General features: G+C 40.2%; 1 protein-coding gene across 1 annotated transcript in view; it reads right to left on the bottom strand.

Moving 5' to 3' along the window:
* The window catches only part of LOC139110491 (uncharacterized), a 196,646-nt gene that overhangs the window by 99,939 nt on the left and 73,839 nt on the right, over window positions 1-22,868 (bottom strand). The window contains exon 3 of the mRNA XM_070670304.1: window positions 20,748-20,807. Coding sequence (XP_070526405.1) covers window positions 20,748-20,807 — 60 coding nt within the window. The remainder of the gene's footprint in view (window positions 1-20,747; window positions 20,808-22,868) is intronic.

Raw genomic sequence — 22,868 nt, 5'->3', positions numbered from 1 at the left:
TAGTTAACGGAGAAGCACGCTCGAAAGTTTATCACCGCTTTGAACAATCGTAAAGTTTGAAAATTCGTTTTCCATACATCCCGCTGTAGTATTAAAGTTATCGACTGATTATTGAAGTTTCCCCGTTGTTATCTCGATAGTTTTCGTTATTAGTGGAATTTTTCTTGTTATTATCGAAGGTCGACAATAACAAGGAAATTCGAAGAGCTCGGTCTTAAAAACGACGTCTGCTTCTTACACGGACTCGTAAAATTGCCAATATATAAAAAAAAAAAAGAAAAAGAAATAAATAAAATGAAATTCTACGATTCATACATTTTATAAGAAAAATATCATTCTTGTGATAAAATACAGAATAGAAAATAAAAGTAAACTAAAATACGATAAAGAAAGAGATGCGGTTGTAATATGTTTAGTAACTCGAGCAATCATCGAGCAATTTGCACTATCAACGGGCTATTTTATCAATAGAGAGAGGAACAAAGCAAAACGTATCTCTCTTGACCAGAGATTTTCGAATTTCCGCGAACCTAACAAAACTTGTTGCGGCAAAACTGACGCCGCGAGAGAATATCGGAAGGAGATAGACGGGGAAACGAGGGATGGGAGCTCCGCGGGGTCTGCAGGAAGGAACAAAGATGAAGGAAAGGACAGACGGGGAAAAGGTAGATTTAAAAAGACCAGGCACTCGCAAGCAGTCGGTGAAAGGACTTGTTCGAAAGTTTATCACTACTTTGTACTTGTACATCGGAAAACTCCGCGTCTCCGCAACGGCTTGTATCCGATACCCGCCAGCTAATATCATTTTAAAACCAAAGTTTCGCGCAAACTTTTGTTTATTATTTCCCTGCAGCGCGCTGCGCGGACCAGCCGCGGCGACGAGAACAAGAGGTTAGTCCTCCAATCGAACTTTCTTTATCCGAGCTCGCCGCAGGCGAATTATTTCGCCTCTCGCTCTTGTCCGACCCCCCTCTCCCCCCCCCTTCGAACGGGTATCGAAAGTAGTCGAATAGAAGTCGGGGAAAGAAATAGAACGTTGCGAGCCGATATCATTTTATTAGCCGGATATTTTCTCCGCGGGATAAAAAGGAACAATTGAACCGGGGTGGTATTGCGAGCCTCTGATCTCGGTGCAATAGTATCGGCATTCATTCGTACAATGCACTGGACTCTGCCCGTGCCGCGGGAAAAAAAAAAATGTTTAAACAATAATATGAATTACGCCCGTTCAATCACTACCTTTCTTTTTCTTTTCTTTTTTTTTTTTCCAAGTTCCAGGTGAAAACATTTCACGAATAAAAGTTGCCGCACGGTGAATAATTGATACGAGGCGCTCGCGCGCGGCGCACGTAAAACATTCCGAGTGTTTTGCGAAGTAAACATTTAAGATAAAACGCCGCGCCGCCGTTTCTGCACGCGGGACCGGGACGGAATAATGTCGCGGCCGTGATAAATTAACGGAGGTTAAAATGTATTCGTGGAGAACACGACGAGAACTGACTCGAACTTCGCCGCAAAATATTCCTCAAAGTTGTATTTATCGGTGAATAGATTAAGATTATGTTCGTGGGTGTAATGGAAGGTCGACGGTTTCAGGCTGCACTCAGTCCCACGAGATGAATGAGGCGGACAGATAAGTGGAGAGAAACCCAGAGAGAGGTTTCTCCGGGTAAGATAGAGGGTCGAAAAGGGTGGGTCGCTAGTGTTCTGCATGATCGCTTCATTAACCCGTATTGTCTTGTAGTTATATTACTTAAGATTACATTTCTTATCGCGTAAGTGGACAAATAACGAAATTATACAGACAAATAAATGCGACGGGCACTCAGATTGCGTTACATCTCGCGTTATAATAATATACCGTGTAATATAATTTCATCATAAATAAATAAAAAAAAAAAGAAACGGCTTATTGCATCACCGAAAAACAACAGAAACGGATGATAAAAGACGCAGAATTGAAAGAGAAAAGGGAATAGAATAAATTCGAGAGTGGTGTCGAACGAGGAGACGGGGGGACAGCTGGAGATGTGAAAAATGGAGTTAAGGAATGTAAGGCGGTCGAAATCTTTCCCTTTAAAAATACAAAATTGCTTCCAGACACTCATTTCGTGCTCGCGAAAATATTTTCTATTTTAAACGAGGATTTAAAAAGAATTACAATGTTTTTTTGTTTCTTCTTCTTCTTCTTTTTTATTTTAATATTATTTTTTTTTTGAACGGAATGGTCGACGGTTTTGCATTTTCTAAATCCATTTTTCACATCTCTGCGGACAACAAGGGGTAGATTTCTATCGACGGGTACGGCACGTCACGGGCAAACGACGGGCTCGCCGTACATCGGATGATCGGTTCATTTCCGATCATTGCCCACAATCAACAATACACCCCCGGACAGTCTGGATTCCAGATCTGTCGGCATGATCTGCACCGCGAACCGTTTATCTGTTCGTACATAGGGCGATACGCGCGTGGCGCTCTCGAACATATCGCGACATGCACATACACACGTCGAAACATAGGGCTGTATATGCAATTGCGCGCGAGCGAAGGAGCATAGCAGCAGAGAATCTGCCTGTGCAATGGACTTCGTTGCAATGGACCTTGTTATCTGTTGTACCGCCGCGGCTGATGTTACCATTTATTGCCTGTGGAGCAGCAAACGCTCGAACTATTTTGCCTAGCCAACGCATTGAGATTGGCATTTAAAAAGCCAGTCAAATAAAGCGAGAGAGACGGTTCTGCTACACGACCTCAATACGCGAACGTTTTCTTAATATTTATTAAAAAAAAAAAGAGAGAGAGAAAGAGAAAAAATTATTAGATGCAAATTAGACTATAATTTTTTGGCACAACTTTAAAAATATATAAACTTATTTTCGTCATTTAGTTTGATGATAATTTTAATTTGTAAAATCGTAACGTGCAACGTAAAAACTAATTTATCGCTTTAAATTATATTAACAGTACAAAAAAAAAAGAAATATTATATTACTGATTATATTCCTGATAGTACAGAGAGCTAATCGCGTCGTTTTCATGCGAGTGAGTCGACAAGGAATTTAAATGAATTTTATTCGATCAATCTGTATATCAGTGGCACGATAACCATTAACGATATTACGTCAAAACTGTCGAGCGATAGAGTTAAAAATATAACTCATTCGCGTAATAGTACTTGATGGGTTATAGAAACACTTGCCGTTTTTTACAGAATAACCGAAACCGTCATGCTGCGAGTCTACACAGGCGCGCGCATTAAATTAAACGCTGAAAAAGCTTATCAGTGTCAATCAAACCTTTCGAAGAACATCTACAAATTACAAGATTAAACTTAAACTTAAACTTAAATTAGTATTTTCTTCCGAGTTAATTTAACGACAGAGAAATAACGAAGGGATATAGCCGAGGGTGTATTGGTTCCATCTCGCATTGTGAACTCAGAAAGTAGTAAAATAATTCAACGCGCGCAAATAAAATGATAAAATATTTAAAAGGAGCCTTCCGCCCTTTAGTGCGAATTAATTCGTCTAAGCGAGATTTAATTAAAGAAATCCTAACGCAAGTCGGCAGTTTGAAATATGTCGAGGGCGGGGGTCTTTAGAGTTCGCATAATTCACTGCGTCGTTGGCGAATTAACGATAGGCTTTCATTACCGAACAGGCTCGTAAGATTACGCTCATCTCTCACGCACTCAATAAGTATCTCCGCTCCTCCCCGCGATATTATTAATTCGGGCTGTGTATTAAATTCGCTGATATAAATATCGTCCAATAACAAAAGAAGAGAAGATTGATAGGCGCATTAATTATCGATATAACAAGATATATCCGTGAAAAATTCTATAGAGAGTGGCCTCCAATAAGCTCTACAGAGTTTCCTTAAAAAGTTCGACCCGCGTGGCGCCCGCAAGTTTCTTCCAGGCATGAAAGTCAGCGTGAAATTTTTCAGAAGCCCCGGCGTATATAAAGCGGAAGAAACAAAAGCAGAACGAACCGTTAAGCTGCGAGGCGATGGGGCGGCAAGGAAGGAAGGGGATTTGAAGATGAATGGAGAACGCGAGAGGGTGCAAGGAAATAAGAAAAGCTCTATTAAGGAGGACCCTTTTCGTTCGCGGCGTCATATCGGTCGGACGACGGTAGGAAAAGTTGCGAGAGGGAAGAGAAAAGGGGAGGGAAGGGGAGGGAGGGAATCGAGGCAAGTGGGAGCGAGATAGTCGGGATAGATACGGTAGAGGAAATTTTCAGCGTTGAAAGGATTACGGCGAGCTGTGTCAGGGCTCAAAGAACCGCTCGCGGTAATCGGCGACATGATTTTCCACTGCGCCGTGTTCTTTCATCCATTATGACCCCTCTCTCCAAATTGCGAAATATTTTTCTAACACTTTTCAGCATTTTTAGCCATGACAGATAAAAGTAAACTTACGGGAAAATAGCAAGACACGCTAGCTCGCGCGGAGCTCGGCTGTCAAATTAAAAACGTACTACGTGATTTTATGCAAAATTAGACGCGTCAACGTACTGGAATACTTGATAATTTTTACTACGTGTTATTGCATAAACGTACACTTTTAATATAATACATTTGAAAATATAATATGCGACTGCCCGCTCACGTCGGACTTTAATAATAATGCAACGCGCACGATGAAAGATAAGCGCATCTGACAATTTTGCGGCGCCGCTAAATCGTGAAATACAAAGACACCACCTACTCGAGACGCGTCGGTACAAAATTTATTCAGATACATATTAAAGATAGGTAGACGCCCACGTCCGGTGCAAGACGCGAGGTATATTTTCATTTTGCAGAAGACATAAGTTTCGTCCTTTTCTCATCGTCCTCGTGGCTCTCTATACGTCGCGCCTCTTCCGCGCTGTCATACTTAGCGCTTGAAAAGCGCAAACCTCATATCGTACCGTCGGCAAATATTCATAACTTAAATATCGCTCCTCCGCGGGAGGTAAGTATTCGTGATATAACATCGGCCCGGTATTACTTTCGGCGTGAAGAGCTTCTCACGTATGAGTTTGAGCTTCTCTCTTGCCGGCGAAGACGACATCGGTGCCTCGTCTAAGATAGCTTGAACAATTTCGGCGTTTTATCAAAGATATCTCGACACTTGGCTGACATCTAGGCTCTTCTCGACTCTGCGTGTGGAAAGCGACGTTATCGCGGACAATATTCCGGAATAGTAAAAATAAAAAAAAATATATACATAAAAAAACAGGAAAAAAAACACGGATGTTTTATTTTTATAATTAATTGTAATTAATATTCAATAATTTAATAATGTATAATTCGCAAATAGAAAGACACTTGCGACAGTCCATATTTTCGTCATATTCGAATTTTTATAAATATTGTCGATTGACTCGATCGGTGAAAAAAAAAAAATTGTTTTTTAAATCGCACATGTAATGTCGTATCATAAAAAATTTGAACGTAATAAAATCGTAATAAATTTATTCTCGCAATAAAAATATAATTTAAATAAAAAAGTGATAATTATTAAAATTTGTAAATTAATAATATATTTAATACCATAAAGAAATAGAATACACGTTTTAATGCGGCTTTAACTACGAAGGAAATAAGCCAAAAAGCTTGAATACTATTTTATTAAAAAAAACTTGATTATAAAAATATCCAATATGTTTTCCAGCAAAGAGTACAAACAGAGGAGGAAAATAAAGTTGTATTTTGCTCGGTCGTTTCAGGATTAATTTAATAATATTCACATTGCTGGTATAAATTGTATCTTAATTCGCTTCCCCTTTTATATGCGCGATAATTTGCACGTTTCATCCGCTTATCATAAACTAAAGTAAACGTTACAATAACGTAAATTTTTTTCGCGAGTTTTTAAAAATTGCAACGTTATCCGCAGTAACGTCGATGTGGAAGGGACCGAGCCTGCTCTCGACCGCGAATTGTAACCAACTTCCACCAACTGGTGACAAAATGGACAAAGTTACTCGCACCTCCGAGATGAGATTGTTGTCCCTCGAGATCAGATCGAGCATTTGAAATTTCTGCGAGACCATCCGTTGCCAAACTTTATATTCGCTTCCCTTATATATCCCGGAGGTTTCTTTTCGCTGAGGCGCTTTAAAGTATTCGCGACTTACTCTCATATACATATATTCGTGCCGTAAACAATTACAAAATAAATAATTCCTGGCTGCGCTGAACAGAGAGAGCGGTTCGCGGTGGAAATTCATATAGTCGGAAAACGGAATATATTATATTCCGTTATTTTTAGTCAAATAATTATATAATCGTCCACGTACGGTTTTTGTTTCACTTTCGCGATTCTTTTGGTTTCCGCAAATATATCGTTTCTCAAAATAATTATCACCACTTACTAACGGCATACATTAAACAAATACAATATTTGTCGGCGACGGGGAGGGAGGAGGGGGCCTTCATGCTCGTCTAACTTGGCTAGTCCAGATTAATTTCGTCTATCTACGAATAACTACCACGAGCGTACGAGACCGCGAAATATCCACCGCACGAGCAGTCGCAAAACTTGTACGAAACGCCAGCAAAACGGGAGAAGTTGCTCCATACTCTGGCATGAAATTATTTCTGAAGCTCAATGTGAACCTACGAAAGTGCAACAGAGCAATTTTGCGTCTAGATTTGCCGTCACATTTAATACACTGAGCTGGGGAAACAAAGTGGGAATGTGCAAATGAGTATATAAATCTTTTCGTTAAAATCCACCACTTGTAACAATTACAATTACAGTTCAATTATATTTTATCTTTGCTCTCTAATAATCAACATTTAGAAAGTAATAATATTAAAATAATTGACTTTATCGATTAAAGGAGCTCTGTTGCAATTTCTGTGCTTGAAAGCTGCAACGTTCGATCGCGCCGTCGAATCGAATCGGAACGGAATTCCCTCCCAATTGCATTATTTATTCTCGAAGGAAGCATTATAAAAATATCTTGTCGCAAAATAGATATTCCCCGAATAGTATTAGGTTTCCATAAAAATGTTTTCCGCTTTTTATCACTGCACGTCGCGTGGGCTACGTTTCCTCCGGACTTATTCAACTTTTAACGAAGCGTGATAATTGCATAATGAACGACGAAGAAAAGAAAAGCACAAAGGGCGCGATAAAGGAAGCAGCATGAAAGGGAACTCGGATTTCTCGAATTTCGAGCAGTGGCGCAAACTCTTGACGAAACTTCCGTCGATTATTTTAATGCATGGGGAGACAATGGCACATTCGGAATAAGTTTAGAGAGACAAGAGATAAACAACTGCGATAACGAAGAGCATTGCCAGAAACCGTCGTTCCTGTTTATGATTCTATTACACTGTCTATCTGCCTCTCCGCGTTTTCCTCCCAGAAACGGCTCAAAGACGTTATTTATGATTCATGATTCTGGCGGAATCAGCAATTTTATAGTGACTACCGTTATAAAATCTAACGGCGACGGTGCTCGGAAAAAAAAGTTTGTTAATAACTCGTTAAAACAACCGTGGCGCAATGTTTTCGAGACAAACATTAAAAGAAGCCATTTTTATTCGCGGCGGTGGCCATTTTTTGTGTGCGAAAATGTATGTTCGAGCGATAAAAAAAAAATTGTCATATTAAAAGAGAACATGGAAAGATATTTTTGTAAAATATTGTTTTGCAAAAATTATAAAAACGTTACTCCACCGATCGTAAACTGTCGAAATAACGCGGCAAAAAAAAGAAAATTAAAATAAAAAAAAGGAAGAAGTTTGCAAAACAACGGGATTATTGATGAAAGCCTCGCGAAACAAATTATGTCATATTTATTCAGCGCCTAAGGTCTATGTCATCCAATGTAAATCACGATGAAAGGGGAAACTTCAAAATGACGACCTGGAATTAATAAACTCGAGAATATAATTTCGCTAAAAGCTACGGTAATGAGCTAGCTGAGACGATTACCAAATTTTGTATTAGCCCGAAAGTGCATCGTCAACGTTCCTAATTTTCGATTTAATTAGCCCTCCTAAACTACTCGAATACATTATCGTTACCCGTATTTTTAATCTAACAATTAAAGCGAATTCGTGAAATAAATTATGAAACGTTTCCATCTTTTTAATTACGTTGCGCAATGCTTCGGGTAAAAAGAAAAAAAAATAATAAGTTCTCTCATGACAATGTGTTTCAAAAAGAGTTGTAATCAGGCTAGAAATAGGAAGCATGACTAGAAAAGAGGGAAGAGGTAAAAGAAATTCTAATGGAAGGAAAGAGTCGGAAAGAAAGAACGAGTTTTTCTAAGTACTCCAGAGCGAATCGAATTCGCTTTTGATTCAAAACTTTTTCGCTGCAACTATTGATGACTTTTCTTTGCGCCTTGATTGCGTTTTCTGCGGTACGCCGTAAAATTCCAAAGTAATGTAAACGCGTAGTTTTTCTAAGCAAAAATTAAACGTTTAGCTCGTAAATATTGTAAAAAAACCGCGAGAGTATTTTTTTTAAAAGTTAATTTCAAGATTATAAAAAAAAGAGAAATATATACTGCAAAGAAATATTAATTTAAATATGACAAAGAAATTTACAGTCAGAAAGAAGAATTTTGTAAAAGAGATAAAAGAAAAAAAAAAAAGAAAAAGAAATTAACCTTTAATTGATTGCTCAAGAAAAAAGAAGAAGCCGCGAACGTGCTCAATAGAAAATTACTCCATTTCCTTTCCTCTTAACGATTAAAGTTAGATGTATAACGGCGTAAAAAGCAATCTCTTAATAGTATTGTTTCTTTTGAGAAATGCGGCCGAACGTTCTGTAAGAAACTCTCGTCTTCCACCGTTCCTCCCTCGCGCATACACACGTCTATCTTAAAATAATTATTAAATTTAATTGATTTGATTATATATCTCGTGTGCCTCGACACAAGAGATACGTCGACGCAAAGCAAGAGAGATTTATCTTCTAATCTTCTTCGAGAAGGCGGGAACGCAGGGAGGCGAGAGCAGATGCGAGAGATTCCTCTCGGCTCGGGCGGGAACACGCGGGAGTACATAGACTTTCTTCTGTCTCGGAAGTTCAACTTGCCGTTCAACCTGCGGAACCGTCGCTCGTACCACGCGCCTTCATACCTCGCGGTTTGAAGGATATTGGTTTTCAATTTGCATTCTCCCAATAGTCGGTCATGCATCATTCCGAAGTTGCAAACCACCAAGGAACCGCGAGGCGAGCCCTCCCACTTAGAGACCGTGCCGTCGTGAGTTGAGAATAAAAAAAAAAAGAGAACGAGACGATAACGCTTGCAAAAACAAAGTCTCGACCGCCGAGAAAGTACGACGACGTGAATGACGAACTCCTTGAACCATACGGCGCCCTTCTCGAGGAGAGTGCGCTGATCGATAAATATATAATGGCATCTGAAAGCAAGTTAATCTCGCAGACGTGCGCTTTCGGAGAAGTGCAGGGGGTATATATCGTTTTCAGACTCGGGCAATTAGATCCAAGACGGAAATTAGTGGGCTAAAAATCTGGTCGATCGATCCGAATACGTTTCATTTAATTAAATGTAAAGAATCTAACAGTTTCGATTTTTAACAGAAAAAAATTAAAAAAGAAAAAAGAAAGAAGGAAATTATCCTATTTAATTAATAGAATAATTCGGTATCGGGTCAATTTGCAATTAATATTCAGCATATAAATTTTTTTGTAACACGTTAAATTGTAAGAGATAAAAGAGAAAGAGAGAGAGTAACGTACAGGTAACCCCGGGGGGGAAAGGAAGGGGAAGGGTGAGCGGTGTACGTGCCGCGCGCGAGCTACATTCTCCCCGTACCCCACCTCGCTCTGTCCTTCTCTAGCGGTCGAACGAAACGTACGTACGCAGCACGTGCTCCGTACGTATTAAAGATTTACGCACATTCGACGCGCCAGGGGCATATAATCTGGCGTGGACTACCTTCTCGTATTAACTGTGCGTACCGGTGACTACATCTTTTCTACATAAAGTAAGTTAAAACCACGTGCGTGCGTATATTAAATTCGTGTCCCTTTGCCGTGAACGAAGCGTCGACGAGTACAGTCGGGCTCGAGGAAAGAGAGTTTAATCGACGAGTCCGCGATAGATTCGGGAGGTATTCATTCGTGGTGTAGGAATTCGAAGCCTCGAAAAGTCTATTAGCGTATTTTTATATAGTTGCGTAATGACCGAGAGTGGAGGTCAGTCGCACGGTGATCACGTAAAACGTAGATATGTGCCGGCTGCCGTGCGTAAGTAAATATATTAGCTAACCTTAGCGATCGATAACACGTACGTGTCGGGTATGTGTAAAGCGAATATTTCACACGGAATAGTTGTAACTACTTGTAACGCAGCACGATTAATTTTTGTCATTTTTACTAACCAAATATAATTTTTTTGTTTCAGATAAAAATCCAGAGAAAGTCTATCGTCGAAGAGGCACCCAACCTGACATTCTCGATAAAGTGAGCACTGGTGCTGAGAGGAGGAGGAGGCCTAGGAAAGGCATCCTGCATCGGCGGAGCAACCCACTGGTAAGGATCAATTTTTTTTATCTTTGCTATTTTAAATAAATTTTGTAAATTGAGATCTCTACAATTTAATTTTTTTCATTTGTTTGTTACAGATCATCTTACCAACACTCCGCCGCTGCACATCCGTGAGTTGCATGCTTTTTTTTTGTAGAAATTATTAGCAATTCGGGTGGGAAAATATTTCTATATTATCCGCGGCACAATTATATTAGATTATAATATAAAACAAATGTTTAACAAAACAAAATATTAATACAACGCGCCGCCGGTGACTTAAAATAAAAGAAAACTTATAAAATAATATAAATAAAATAAAAAAAGAATTTGATTAATTTTTATATTTTGTCCTAATTTAAATTTAACATGTCAATGTAAATTGCATACGTTTGTATGGAATTTACGTTGATATCATTACAGCTCAGCACTTCTTTGGATTTTTATCTGAGCGAAACGAGAATTCAGCTTAGATAAAAATCCGAAGGAGAAAAGTATCGTACGCCGAAACAATACAAATACGAACCGCGGCCGGTTCGTCGGTCGCTTAAATTCGGGAGCTCCGCAAAGTATTCAGGCGTCGTCATTCTTTTATATAAAAATTTTAAACCGGGAGTGCCATGGACTATCGTGCGATAGTGTTTAATAAAAAAATTTATTTTTGCGGTAAATAATTAATCGGGCGCGTTCGCGAGTGACCTACGCGGAAGGATGACTCGACACGTCCCATCTGAGAGAAAGACCAGGCCTGGGACGGGCATCTTGCATCGGCGGAGCAACTTATAGGTAAATATAAATTATTTTTTATAAAATCTTAAAAAAAAACCTTAACCTTTTTTTTTTATTAAATTTATTAACTGATATATCGTCATGTCTACATTAATATTTTTTATTTTATGTTACAGTCACCGGCAGAATTTTACAACTCCGCTGAATGCAGATTGGTGAGTCGCATGACTTTTTTTCATTCGTAGTTTGTAATCGGGGTCTATTAAAAAACAGCGCGCGCAACGGCTCCTTCTAGTTAATTAAATTGACGGCTATCTCGTGCCGGCTACTGTCATTTTAACTTCGAAATTTAATAACGAATTTCCGCGAAATAAATCTGATTTTTCATTTACGGTCCCGCGTACGTGTATACAGATCGATCTTCGGTCGAGGTATCGGATGTACCTTCCGAAGAGAATCAATGGAGCTGAGCCACTTTGCTCCAGGTTGAGTTAATAATGAAGCAGGACTGAGATGCCCCTTTTATCTTGGTTCTTGCAATGGCGAAACTTTAGCTTCGAATTCTCAGGGAAAGTTTAGCACTGTTATTTGAGAAGCGTAAGACATGCAAGAAGTTTTCGCGGTAATAAGTCATAATAATTGACACGCGTGCGCCAGACCCATTTAAATAATGTATGCCCTATTAAAATGGATAAAAATAACGACGTTAAAATTAATTAATTAAAGTTGCTTACGGAACGATTAAGATGCGATAATAAAAATCCGCAAAAAGCTCAAACGCCAAAACGAGAACGTTAAATCATTACATAAATATTTAATTACTATTCTGCAGCTTGAATGCATAAGATCACAGTATAACTAACATTCGAATTAGAGCTGGATTAGCACTTTAAATGTGATGAGTCAGGTACCACTCGCTTAGCAATGCCAAAGTAAATAGAATTCAAGTATGCTTACTGACTATTGTCGGACCTTTAAAACTGATATTTCCAAGCCGAACACTGAGCAGAAAATCCTATACATCTCCCTTTAAATAAGGCAGCTCTTTAACGTAATATTACGTAAACGAAGTGTCATTCAAAAGCTCTTCTCACGATAAAGAATAAAAAAAAAAAAGGCTCAAGGGATATTTAAAGCGCAAAATATACTACTACGTCCTGCCGCTTCGTCTTAATTTTCAAAATAATATTGCTATAAAATTAATCCCGAGTCAATATCCGGCTAAAGAAACTGGGAATGGAATTAAAAAGTTGCAGATTAACTCGATGTAAAGTCAAGCGACAGACAATGTTATTAAAATGTAGGACAAATCGTTTCCGAGTGCGTTTCGGTAACCGTTTAACGCGAGGGTTAGGGAGCACTCGTCGAATTGGTCTTTATTTATCAGTCCACCGGAAAATCGTTTCGTACCGCGGCACGTCGAAAAGCTTTGGAAGATGGAAGCACGTTTGAGAGGAAATTAGATCGGGCAATTTCCGTGTCCACCAGCAGCGTGAGCGGTTGACGAGGGATGTAGCAGGACGACGAGAGAGAAAGATAGGTGCGCGATGTGCAACCGACTATGATGTATTTATTTGAACAGTTTTACGTAATTAAACCGTTTAAAAGAATTAAATTAGATTTTGTTTAACTAGTAATATAGACAGAAAAAGAAGACACACACAAAAAAAAAAAGAAAAGAGAGAGAGATAGAGAGAGAGAAAAAAGAGAGAGAGAGAGAGAGAGAGAGAGAGATAAAAAAAGACGGTGTTACTGGCTTAATTAAATTTTTCAAGGTTTAACCGTGGAAACACTTTGAGCTCGCGCGCGCACAATCCAACCGAGTGCGATATTTAATTTCAGCTGTCTCCAATTGTGAAAGCAATTTTTCAGTCAATAAATCTTTTAGCTAATTTGCCAGCAAGCAGCGGATTAAATTCTTCCGCATTTCTGTAGAATTACCGTAGAAGTTTATCGAGGAAGGGGATCAATAGCGAAAAATAATTATTAATCGTCACGGAAATTAGGCGCGCGGGAGTTTCTCCGCGTCGTCGTAATCGTAATGCGAGTGCGGTGTAAAGGCGGGATCGTCTATCTTCTCATTCTCTCGTCGCGCCAATCTCCGGGCTCTCGAAAATCGTCAAGTCGATGATTAAGCGAGCGGCGTGGAACTCGGCGCGAGCCGTGCGTAAGCTGTGACACCTAACCATGCGCGCATCCCAGACAAGGGCAATTAATCTAAACCCATCGGGCGAATGGCTACCGGTACCACCACCGTCGCCGCGGGGGTAGCAGCGGCGGAGGAGACGCGGCGACGGTGGTGGTAGCGGTGACAAATTACCTGGACGCGCGCGACGTCCGCGTCCGAGTCGCGGATACGGTTGATACGGACTGCTCGGCACGCTTGGCAGATACAGTTGGCGCACCCATTGCGGTATACACCATCCACATCCTCCGCGAGCCGACGACGAAACTCGCGAACGGAACTTCCGGCCCCGCCGCGCGTTCGCGTATCATCGCGCGAACAAAACGAATCGCACGGATGTTCGTTTCCACAGATGCGATTCTATCAAGCGATCCTATCAAACGAACCGCGAATTTAATCGGCAGACAGTTTGGATTACCATTATTCGCGCGCCGAGGTCTTTTAACCGAATTCACGCTCGCGAGCGAACACGAATCGATGTGGTAAACGCGAATTTAAACCGAGATTAAGTAGCGCGAGAGTAAATTAACTTTGAGACAAATAGTCGCGATATAAATAAATCGCGTGGTATCGAATTAGGCTTTTTCTAATCAACCGGTGCGGGTAGCGCAATTTTCTCGAGCAGGGTGATAAACGTACGGGAGCAAGTACGAGATCAGAAATCGCGAAGAAGTCTCTTCGATCAGATTGAATTTCCGGAAGAATAGCACCGGAAAGTGAAAGACTCGCACTTCGTATGAAAGGATGAGGATGATACTTGTAGCGCTTTTTATACGTTCCCGATATAGCCGAAAGTTTCTATGGCTGTGCCAGGGAGATATAGCTCGAAACGATTTAAAAGACGACTAACGCTCAAGACCGACAGATTGTTTAGCAAGCAGGAAAAAAAAAAAGTTACCTCAAACTTGGAACTTCAACACCAAACCTTAACTTGCGTCAACGTTACCTAAAATCAATGATAAAAAAAAATAAAATAACAGTAAAAATAAAATATAAAAAAAATAAATAATAAAAAATAAAAATATATATCGTGCATAAAATCGGCGATCGTATCGCCGCGTGTTAATGTCACGCGAGCTTTGATAACCAATCACGGCGTGTTCGGTGGTATCTTTTAACGATACACTAAAAGCTCTAACAGTCTAACAGAACGTTGCAACGTCGAGCGCGGGGCACGTTCGCGGCTGGCGCGAGTTTTGCCGGTCGGTTGCGTAGGCATTTCGCTGCGTTGAACGCGTCAGTTAGCCCTCGCGACTAACGATAACCTTTCGACGGTGGCTGCGCGTTTCGGGCCAAGTGCTTCCGGTCCGTATAAACGCGCGGATACCGTCCACGAGCAGCCGGTGAACGCGTGACATCGCCTCTCTACGTCAAGCCCGATTTATCACTCACTCGTACCACTCGAGTGCCGCTGTTGCTACGACTAGACTAGTTATTCGTAATTACTCGCGTGATGGGAAAGCTCGTTTCTCAAAGCGGATGGATAGACTGACGGATGGAGAAGTTATATCGCGGCCGGGGATCTATCTCTCCCGCGGGACATGACGCTACGTGCTGACGTTACGAATTCTTTATGGATAAACGGCATTTTCGCTCGTACAAAAGAGTATCGTCCCTGGGCTCCGCGCCAGTTTCCTCGAAAATTTAGGTAATGAAAAATAAACTGTTGGAAAATTTATTAGCGCCAATATCGCGATGCACGCGACACGGCGTTATTTAATTGTCGAATAGACGAGTGACTTGAGAAATAGCGTGATAGGCAAATACGATAATCTCATTTTTAATTTATTCGTAATTTAACATCCTACAATTTTGACTGCTCACGCCGTAGGAACGTGGATCGTTTGTTTTAAAATTACAGAATATTTTCGAAATTAAATTTCTTGAAGAAAGAACTGGGTATTTTTTTTAACCGCATTTTTGCAATATTAATCACTTGTGCAAAGCGTTCCGTACGTGTCGGATATGATATAACGTGTATTGCGCTTAATAAATATTTACGGAATTGATGATCAATTGAAGATGAATAATAATTTGCATATGCATTATCAACTGCATTATAATCGAGCTCACTTTGACGCATAATAATGTCAAATACGAAGTAATACTGTATAATACTAGATATTCTACATCTATCTATACCTACTACATACCAGATATTTCCGCTATATTATGTATCAGGCTAATTAATTCACCAGATGTTAACTTTAATTTCTCGGATAGTGATTGCAAAATTTAGAATAATTTAATTATAATTGCTTAAAATTTCAAACATATTTGTAATATACAAGTGGATAAACTTGTTAACATTCTATAAATTTATCACAAAAAATTTCTTTTAAAGTAAATAATGTATAGTAATTTCTTCTATTAAAGTATCTGTGATTTAAAGCAAAAGACACACGTAGCGATCCGTAGCGATTCACAATTGCAATTTTAAGAAATAAGAGAGATAAAAATAGCACTACTTAGACTTGTCGAAGTTAATTAAGGTGGGCTTCCAACCGCTATTCATACGCCAGAAATTATTACCCGCTGCTTCGCCGTGAAGTACGTATTAATCGCGCCGTTAAACATATCCCAGTCGGACGTGCCATATTTCTTTGGAACAAGCCGAGAACATTTCGCGAGCCCCATTGGATGGCGATCATTTGAGATATTCGATCACAGTATTAGAGACGACGAAGACAATGGACGTGTTCCTACGGTTTCGTAAATCACGCAAAATCGCCAATTCGCAAAAATGACAGCGCGCAGATGGCGGTCCGCCGGCGCCGCTCATTTTGCGGGAAATCGTTTTGGATTTACATGCTCACGTACTCGCGATTACATCCGCGACACGGGAATATACCGTTTCAGTTCGCGTGATGGAAGAGCAAGCACGTCGGGCGGTCAGACGAACGCGCGCAGTCCAACACGATTAATATGAGACTGCCAACTAATTTAGGAATTTAGTTAAGACAACCGGGATTGCTTCACGTAGCGCGGAAAAATTTCCGCGAGAGAGGAAGAAGATAAAAATATATAGAAAAAAAAAAAAAGGAAACGCGCAAATTACGCATGGCACGTTTGAAAAAGTAACGCCGCCCTCCCTCGCCCTATTTTTCCTCCCCATTTAATTGTTCCTCGCGCTATCGCGCGTGAACTCAATTTATTAGCGTACAGGGAATACTTCGGACTGCGCGGCGCGTCACGGACGGGTAATTAATCGCAGGCCCTCTGTTAATGTACCTGTATTAATGTGCATGCCAATTAGGTTCGGTAGTGGTAGTTCGATGTACACGCGGTACATACACGTACGTATATCGCGGAGAAACGAGGTACAAATCCGTCGTAAGTTACGGTTATATTTACGAACGACTTATAAGCGATATTTGAATCAATATTTCTTCCCGAATGTATAAAGAATGGGGATCGTGCTATTGTCGTCGTTCTCGTATGCCATTTGGCGATGTAACCCGCCGTGACACCCACCGCCGCGGGACATTTTTCGTTAGCGACGTTAAAGGCCTCGCTTTATCATTCTCCGCGTTTACTATTCTAATTCCGCGCGCGGCACACCGAGTCGTTATTAGATGAAAGGGATAAAGATAATTCGGCCGATCGCGCGCTGGCCGGAATGGAGGACTCCCGGCAGACAATAGCGTCTTTTATGATCCATTTACACGATCGGAATCTTCGTAAAATGCCTCGCACTTTTCCGACATTGTCTGACCCCGCACCTCTTCCTAATTTACGACTGTCGAGCGTGTTAAAGTATGCAAATTTTGAAAATAGAATCGATCATTTAAATACGCAAACAAAAAAAAAAAAAATTTTTATTATGTAATTGTAAATTGATATTATTTTTTATTAACTGATTTTATCAGTCTCGTATTGTAAATTGCGTGTTTCGAAAGGAATAATACAAAAAGCAATTCCGTGAAACAATAATTTGTTTCGTAAATTTAATGCGATATGGTAAAATCAACTAATAAAGATAATGATACTTGCTTTAATCTAAGCTTTAAAGCACTTACTAAAAAGGCTTTTCTAACGTCTGAAGTTCTAAATTGCTCCGTCTATATAAGCTCATACTGCGTAATTACACGGATATCAAAGTGCTACTGAAAGTACTAATAACTAGCTGCAGTCAAACAAGACTAATTGACTTTGTGGGAGTTTATTCTCGTCAAAGAGTTCGACGAATTTGTTAAATTAATGTAAAAAAAAAAAAAAATTCGTGAAAAATATATATACCATGCGGAAAGGAATAGCACGAAGTATTGAAACGAAGAATGAAAAGATATTGAATTCCCGATTCCAAACGTCATTTTTAAAAGCAATACATTAATTATTCATATTAAAATTTAAATTTATTTTTGCCTTCCCCTTTTATTTCATTACTTAGACATTTATTATGGATACGTAAATATTACTCAATATATCAAATATATTTTCCATCTATAAATACGTATTTCACCCGATTTTTCAAATTGATGCTATTTAATAAGAAAGATGTTTGCTACCGCGAATTTAAAAAAGAATTAATCTTTCACCGGAGGGGGAAACGCGAAACTAATCGTTTATACATCACTACGGCAGCAAGACTCGATGCATATACGTTTTCTGTCGCTCTGTCATACATGAATCTGATATCGAAGTAAGAGAGACATTTATATTCATGACCAAACATGCACTAGTACTCCTTTCCTGCCATCAGCAATATTTACCGCCAGTAAATATGACGGAAATCTTTCATTGAATTTCTTGCTTCCACGCCGAGCGCGTTTCATTCTTCCTTTCAAGTCACTCTACCCTCCCTCGTCCTCCCTCCTCCCTCCATTTTCTCGTCATTCTTCGCTCGCCACCCTTTTCGCTCTTATTTTCATTTAACATCACGCGACAATCTCGCTCGTGCCTATATCTGCAAGGATAAAAGAATCCCTCGCGACTGACGCGATTTTGGCGACACGGCGGACCCCTCGTGCAACCGCGAGAGAAAAGCGCTTTGAGCGATGCACGATGAATCACCGACAACGAAAATTCGCTGCGCGGGTCACAAAAGGGAAAATTGCAATCACATGAGAACAAAGTGCCTGCGACTTGAAATACTCCGACAATGGCACACCCTATACAATTAGATTAAATAATTAATGAGATGAGAGTTTGGGGAAACGAAAGAGGGACAACTGTAGGAAATTTGAGTCGAGCGGAATAAAGCCGCGTCGATAATATAGAATAGTTTACAATCGGAATAAAAATAATGAAGATAATCGAAATAAGCAGTAGGTGCTCTGATGTAGATGATTAGGTGCTGGCGGCAAAAACAGGGGATCCCGAGTTCGAAACCGACCCACTATCTCCTCTATTTTTTCTGTAGATCTTATTATATATCCGGCGTATAAAAATCGGATAAATCGACGTAAAGTAACGAATTTCTTAAGGATTCTTCGGTGAATAGGATATCCATTTACCAGTTTTACGGAGGATAAAATAACAAAGTAACATCGTATTGAAATTACAACATCGATCGCAATAATGGCTGCAATTAGCAGCTACTATTAATGATAAATAAAGTTATTATTTACGTGGGATAACAATGGCAAAAAAAAAAAAAAAAAAAAAAAATGGAATGGAAAATCAGGAAGTTTTCTTTGTGCGTGCTGTATGTTTCATGCTTTTATCGCGTAATAAACGGATGAATGAGAGATCGATGCGTCGATATGTTCTGGGTGTTATCGCGCGCGGACAATGGCCAGATTGGGTGAAAAAAATATGCAGCCTGCTGGAATAGTCGTGTGCCTGTAAATTTTCGTGCCGGCGGTATAAATTCGCGGGATGTCGAAAGCGGCGCGGTCTCGTTGGCTTTTGTGTGCCTCGTCGATTTTTATTTAATCTTGGCTACGGCAAAAATGCGTGCAATTTTTTTTCTTTCTTTCTTTCTTTTTTTTTGCGCGCGATTAAATTTTATAGAAATTTGTCACAGTTTCAACGTCGGAGCGTTCTTCGCGGGGAAAAATATTCTCCTAATCGAAAATCGAGATTGTACCTACATTTTTTTAAAACGAGGGATAAACGTGCGCTCGAAGATAACGAAAGATAAGCCGTCGGGTGTCTCATCATCGAGCGGGACTCGGGTCCTACATTGCTCAACGAGACGTCGAATTACCTTGCCTTTAGCGGCAACAACCGTAAAGTTACGATCGACCGTATAGTTGACCCAGAATCAGGAACGTGTTAGCAAACAACGCGAATATGAGCAAATGACCGTGATCAGTTTTTGACCGGGTATCGTGCCGGTGCGATCGATATTCCATTTAATGCACTCGCGTCGCCGGACGAGCGGCAAATTCTCGTTTTGGATTCGTTTCACGCTCGCGCGAACGTGAGGTACGGCTCCGGAAAGATCGTTCGGACTTAATCGCGCAAACACACGCCGGATAATTCGGCCTCTCCACGTTGTTGCGTGCGACGACGCTAACTGCAAACGTACGATCGCGCGGCGCCCGATGGCGATGGCGTTGCCGATGGTTACGCGGCGGTTTGGCTACGAGAAACGAGATTGCGGGAACAGCGAGCGGAGCGTCAATCACTGCATTTGATATCATCATTGCCGGCGGCGACCTAGGCGCTGGCCGGCTCATAGATTACAATGCGCCGCACATATTGTAACGCCGATAGAGAACCGGAGCGCCGGGGTCCGTGGCACGGTGCGTGTGGCGCGGGGGCGAACCACCCCGGAATTGGATGAGAAAGGGGCGAAGAGGGATAGCTGGTTCTCGCGCGCGCATATTGCGCGCGACACTAATAACGTGTACGCCTCGGAGTGTTTCATGGCGTGCGCGTGAGGCTGTGTGCACGCCTGCGTGCGTGTTGACAAGAAAGTTTTAGTTATTATCCGAAGGTAGCCCGATACCCTCCATCTCGCCGTAGCTGCAGCGTGTTTCTCGTTTGCTAGGTTATCGATCGACAAATTGTGTCGCACGCCCAAGAACGTGACGACAGCGAGATAGATAAATAGATAAAAGAAAAAAAACAAGAAAAGCGAAAGAGATCGACGAGCCCGTACTTCCGAGGAAACGTACTGTACTACAACGCCGCTGTCATGATCCTTTCGTGCGTGGTGAACGCGATCGTTTAACGGACGATTACCCCGCAGCCTCATCATTGCGATACTCATTTGCAAACGCTTTTGATAAATTCACGAGCCTAAGTCAGATTATGTTGCTTCTAATTTCATCGTAGAGATAAAATTTCAAATTTTGCACAATATTACTGCGTTCTTTGTAACGCAGTTTTATGAGATATATGATAAGGAAAAATTCTGAAATGACTCACCTTTCGGCTGTTTCCATCTTTAGGATTCAGGTCTGAAGCAACTGTCCCAAAAATAGTCGGCTGAAAAAGAAATTCAGTGTTCGTTAGTCGTTTAATATAAATATTTCGTAATTCGTGATTTAAAAAACATATAAAATAATATAAACGTTTACGATAATTAGAATATCCATGCAATCACATTTTAAACAAATTATACAATGCGTACGTATATAAAAAAATCCACGTAAAATTGAAATATCTATAAATTACAATCAAATTATAATCGTCAGAATCCTCATTACATAGAAGCACAACGAGGGAGTACAAAATTAATTAATTAATTAGTAACTGTAAATGCAGAATTGATATTACGTTACGAAAGTTTAAGTTAAATGGTTTCTGTTGGATTTTATTATTTAATATTTCTTAGTTACTTCTGTCTCGATAATTATAATCGATCGAACGACATCCAAATGTTTTCAGATTTGTCAAAGCGCGTTTGGAAATTTTCATTTTCATAAATTTATAATTTTTCTTTACAAATTTCACAGTAAAATCATAACACCGTAGTATTTAAACTGAGCGAATAAGGTATCGAAATACGATAAAGGTATCGTTAAATTCGCAAAGCGAATTCAATCGTATCTTTTTTTTAAACATATATTTAATAAAGTGTATAGCAACAACGAAATTATGGTTTTGTAATACGCCGAAACAATTGTCGGAATAACGGTAGCGTTAATTTCCTGAAAATTATATCACACACGTCACGATTATACGGTAGCTCGCGGTCGAATCATCTCGCGGCGTTCATTTTCGGCAAATTATTACATCCGATCCCAATTTATGCATTTAATGCGCCACACATTTAACACGATTATCATTTATAAATTTTACCGTTGAACTGCATCGGCAGCAACAAACCGTCGACAGTTACTCGATCCCACTCGCTTAATTTGAGATCAGCCGGAGCCACAGTCAATATTTTATGAGGCTTAATGAAAACTGTCAACGTGACGACGGCTTTGATAAATAAAGCCAGTTTTTACATCCCGACCGACGATACGGGTGGCCGTTCCTCCTCCTCGAGTTTTAATGCATCGCCCGTTGCAACGAAATTAAATTGCTCATACGAAGCGACGCTCGGAATTTTTCCGCGCATGTGTGAGCGCCCCGGGTGTTCTCATATATTTATGAACTGCGCGACGACAAAGGAAAATATCTCGCGCGCTATATCTTTCGCATTATTTTATGTTAATTTGCACTGGTAATAATAGTCATAAGGTCTCTATTACCGCGAATGGAGATTAAATCGTTCACGCATCCTATCGCATTTCGTGAAACCTCGTACGTGCGGTAATTTTCGAATCGCCCCGCAAAATATGGGCCAAAGTTTATCTAGGCGTGACAGTATACCGAGATCCATTATACGTTAATTCCTCGCTTAACTTCATTACGAAAAGTCTCCATCCTCTGCGTGTTTTTAATTTATTTAGGCTCAATGAGTGTCATTACAATGAAATCCAATTTAAATTTGCGGGGGTGGGGTGGGGCTCTCTCTCCTGCATCGCGGAGATAGAAAGTTTACCTCCGCAAAATCGAGTGTCACCGACAGCAGCGGCGACGGCAGCGGCAGAAACTTCCAATATCTCGCTAAAAAATCGAGGCAGCAAAATTACTTGGCTATCCCCACGCGGAAGGAATTTTTCCGTTCGACCGTAGTAAATAATCAAACAAAAACTGTGACAGCTTATTCTTGAAACTAAATTTATTTCGTAAAACTTTAGGAACAGGGATATATCTTTCGCTTTCCTTTCTATCGCCTTACGTTCTCGCCCGCGTGTAATAATTTACGTCAGATTACGTAGCCGAAATGGAAGTATAATATGAAATTAGGCATCAGGATTTATTAAAAAAGTTTCGATGTTAACGTTGATGCCGCGAGCGAGCGAGGTATTCTTGGAACAGCTTCGTGCATTGATCATCGAAATACGGAAGACGATCACAAGAGTCGAGATGATCAAATTCAGAAATAGATCGCTATAGGATTGTCGAGTCTATAAAAACTCACTCAAGGAAATTGTTATCGATATCGAGATAGATGCAGCCGAAATCGAAAAGCTGATAGCAAAAGACAAGAAA

Source organism: Cardiocondyla obscurior, linkage group LG20 (genome assembly GCF_019399895.1).
Source record: "Cardiocondyla obscurior isolate alpha-2009 linkage group LG20, Cobs3.1, whole genome shotgun sequence".
Taxonomy (NCBI): Eukaryota; Metazoa; Arthropoda; class Insecta; order Hymenoptera; family Formicidae; genus Cardiocondyla; species Cardiocondyla obscurior.
This window is presented reverse-complemented; position numbering and strand designations above follow the sequence as displayed.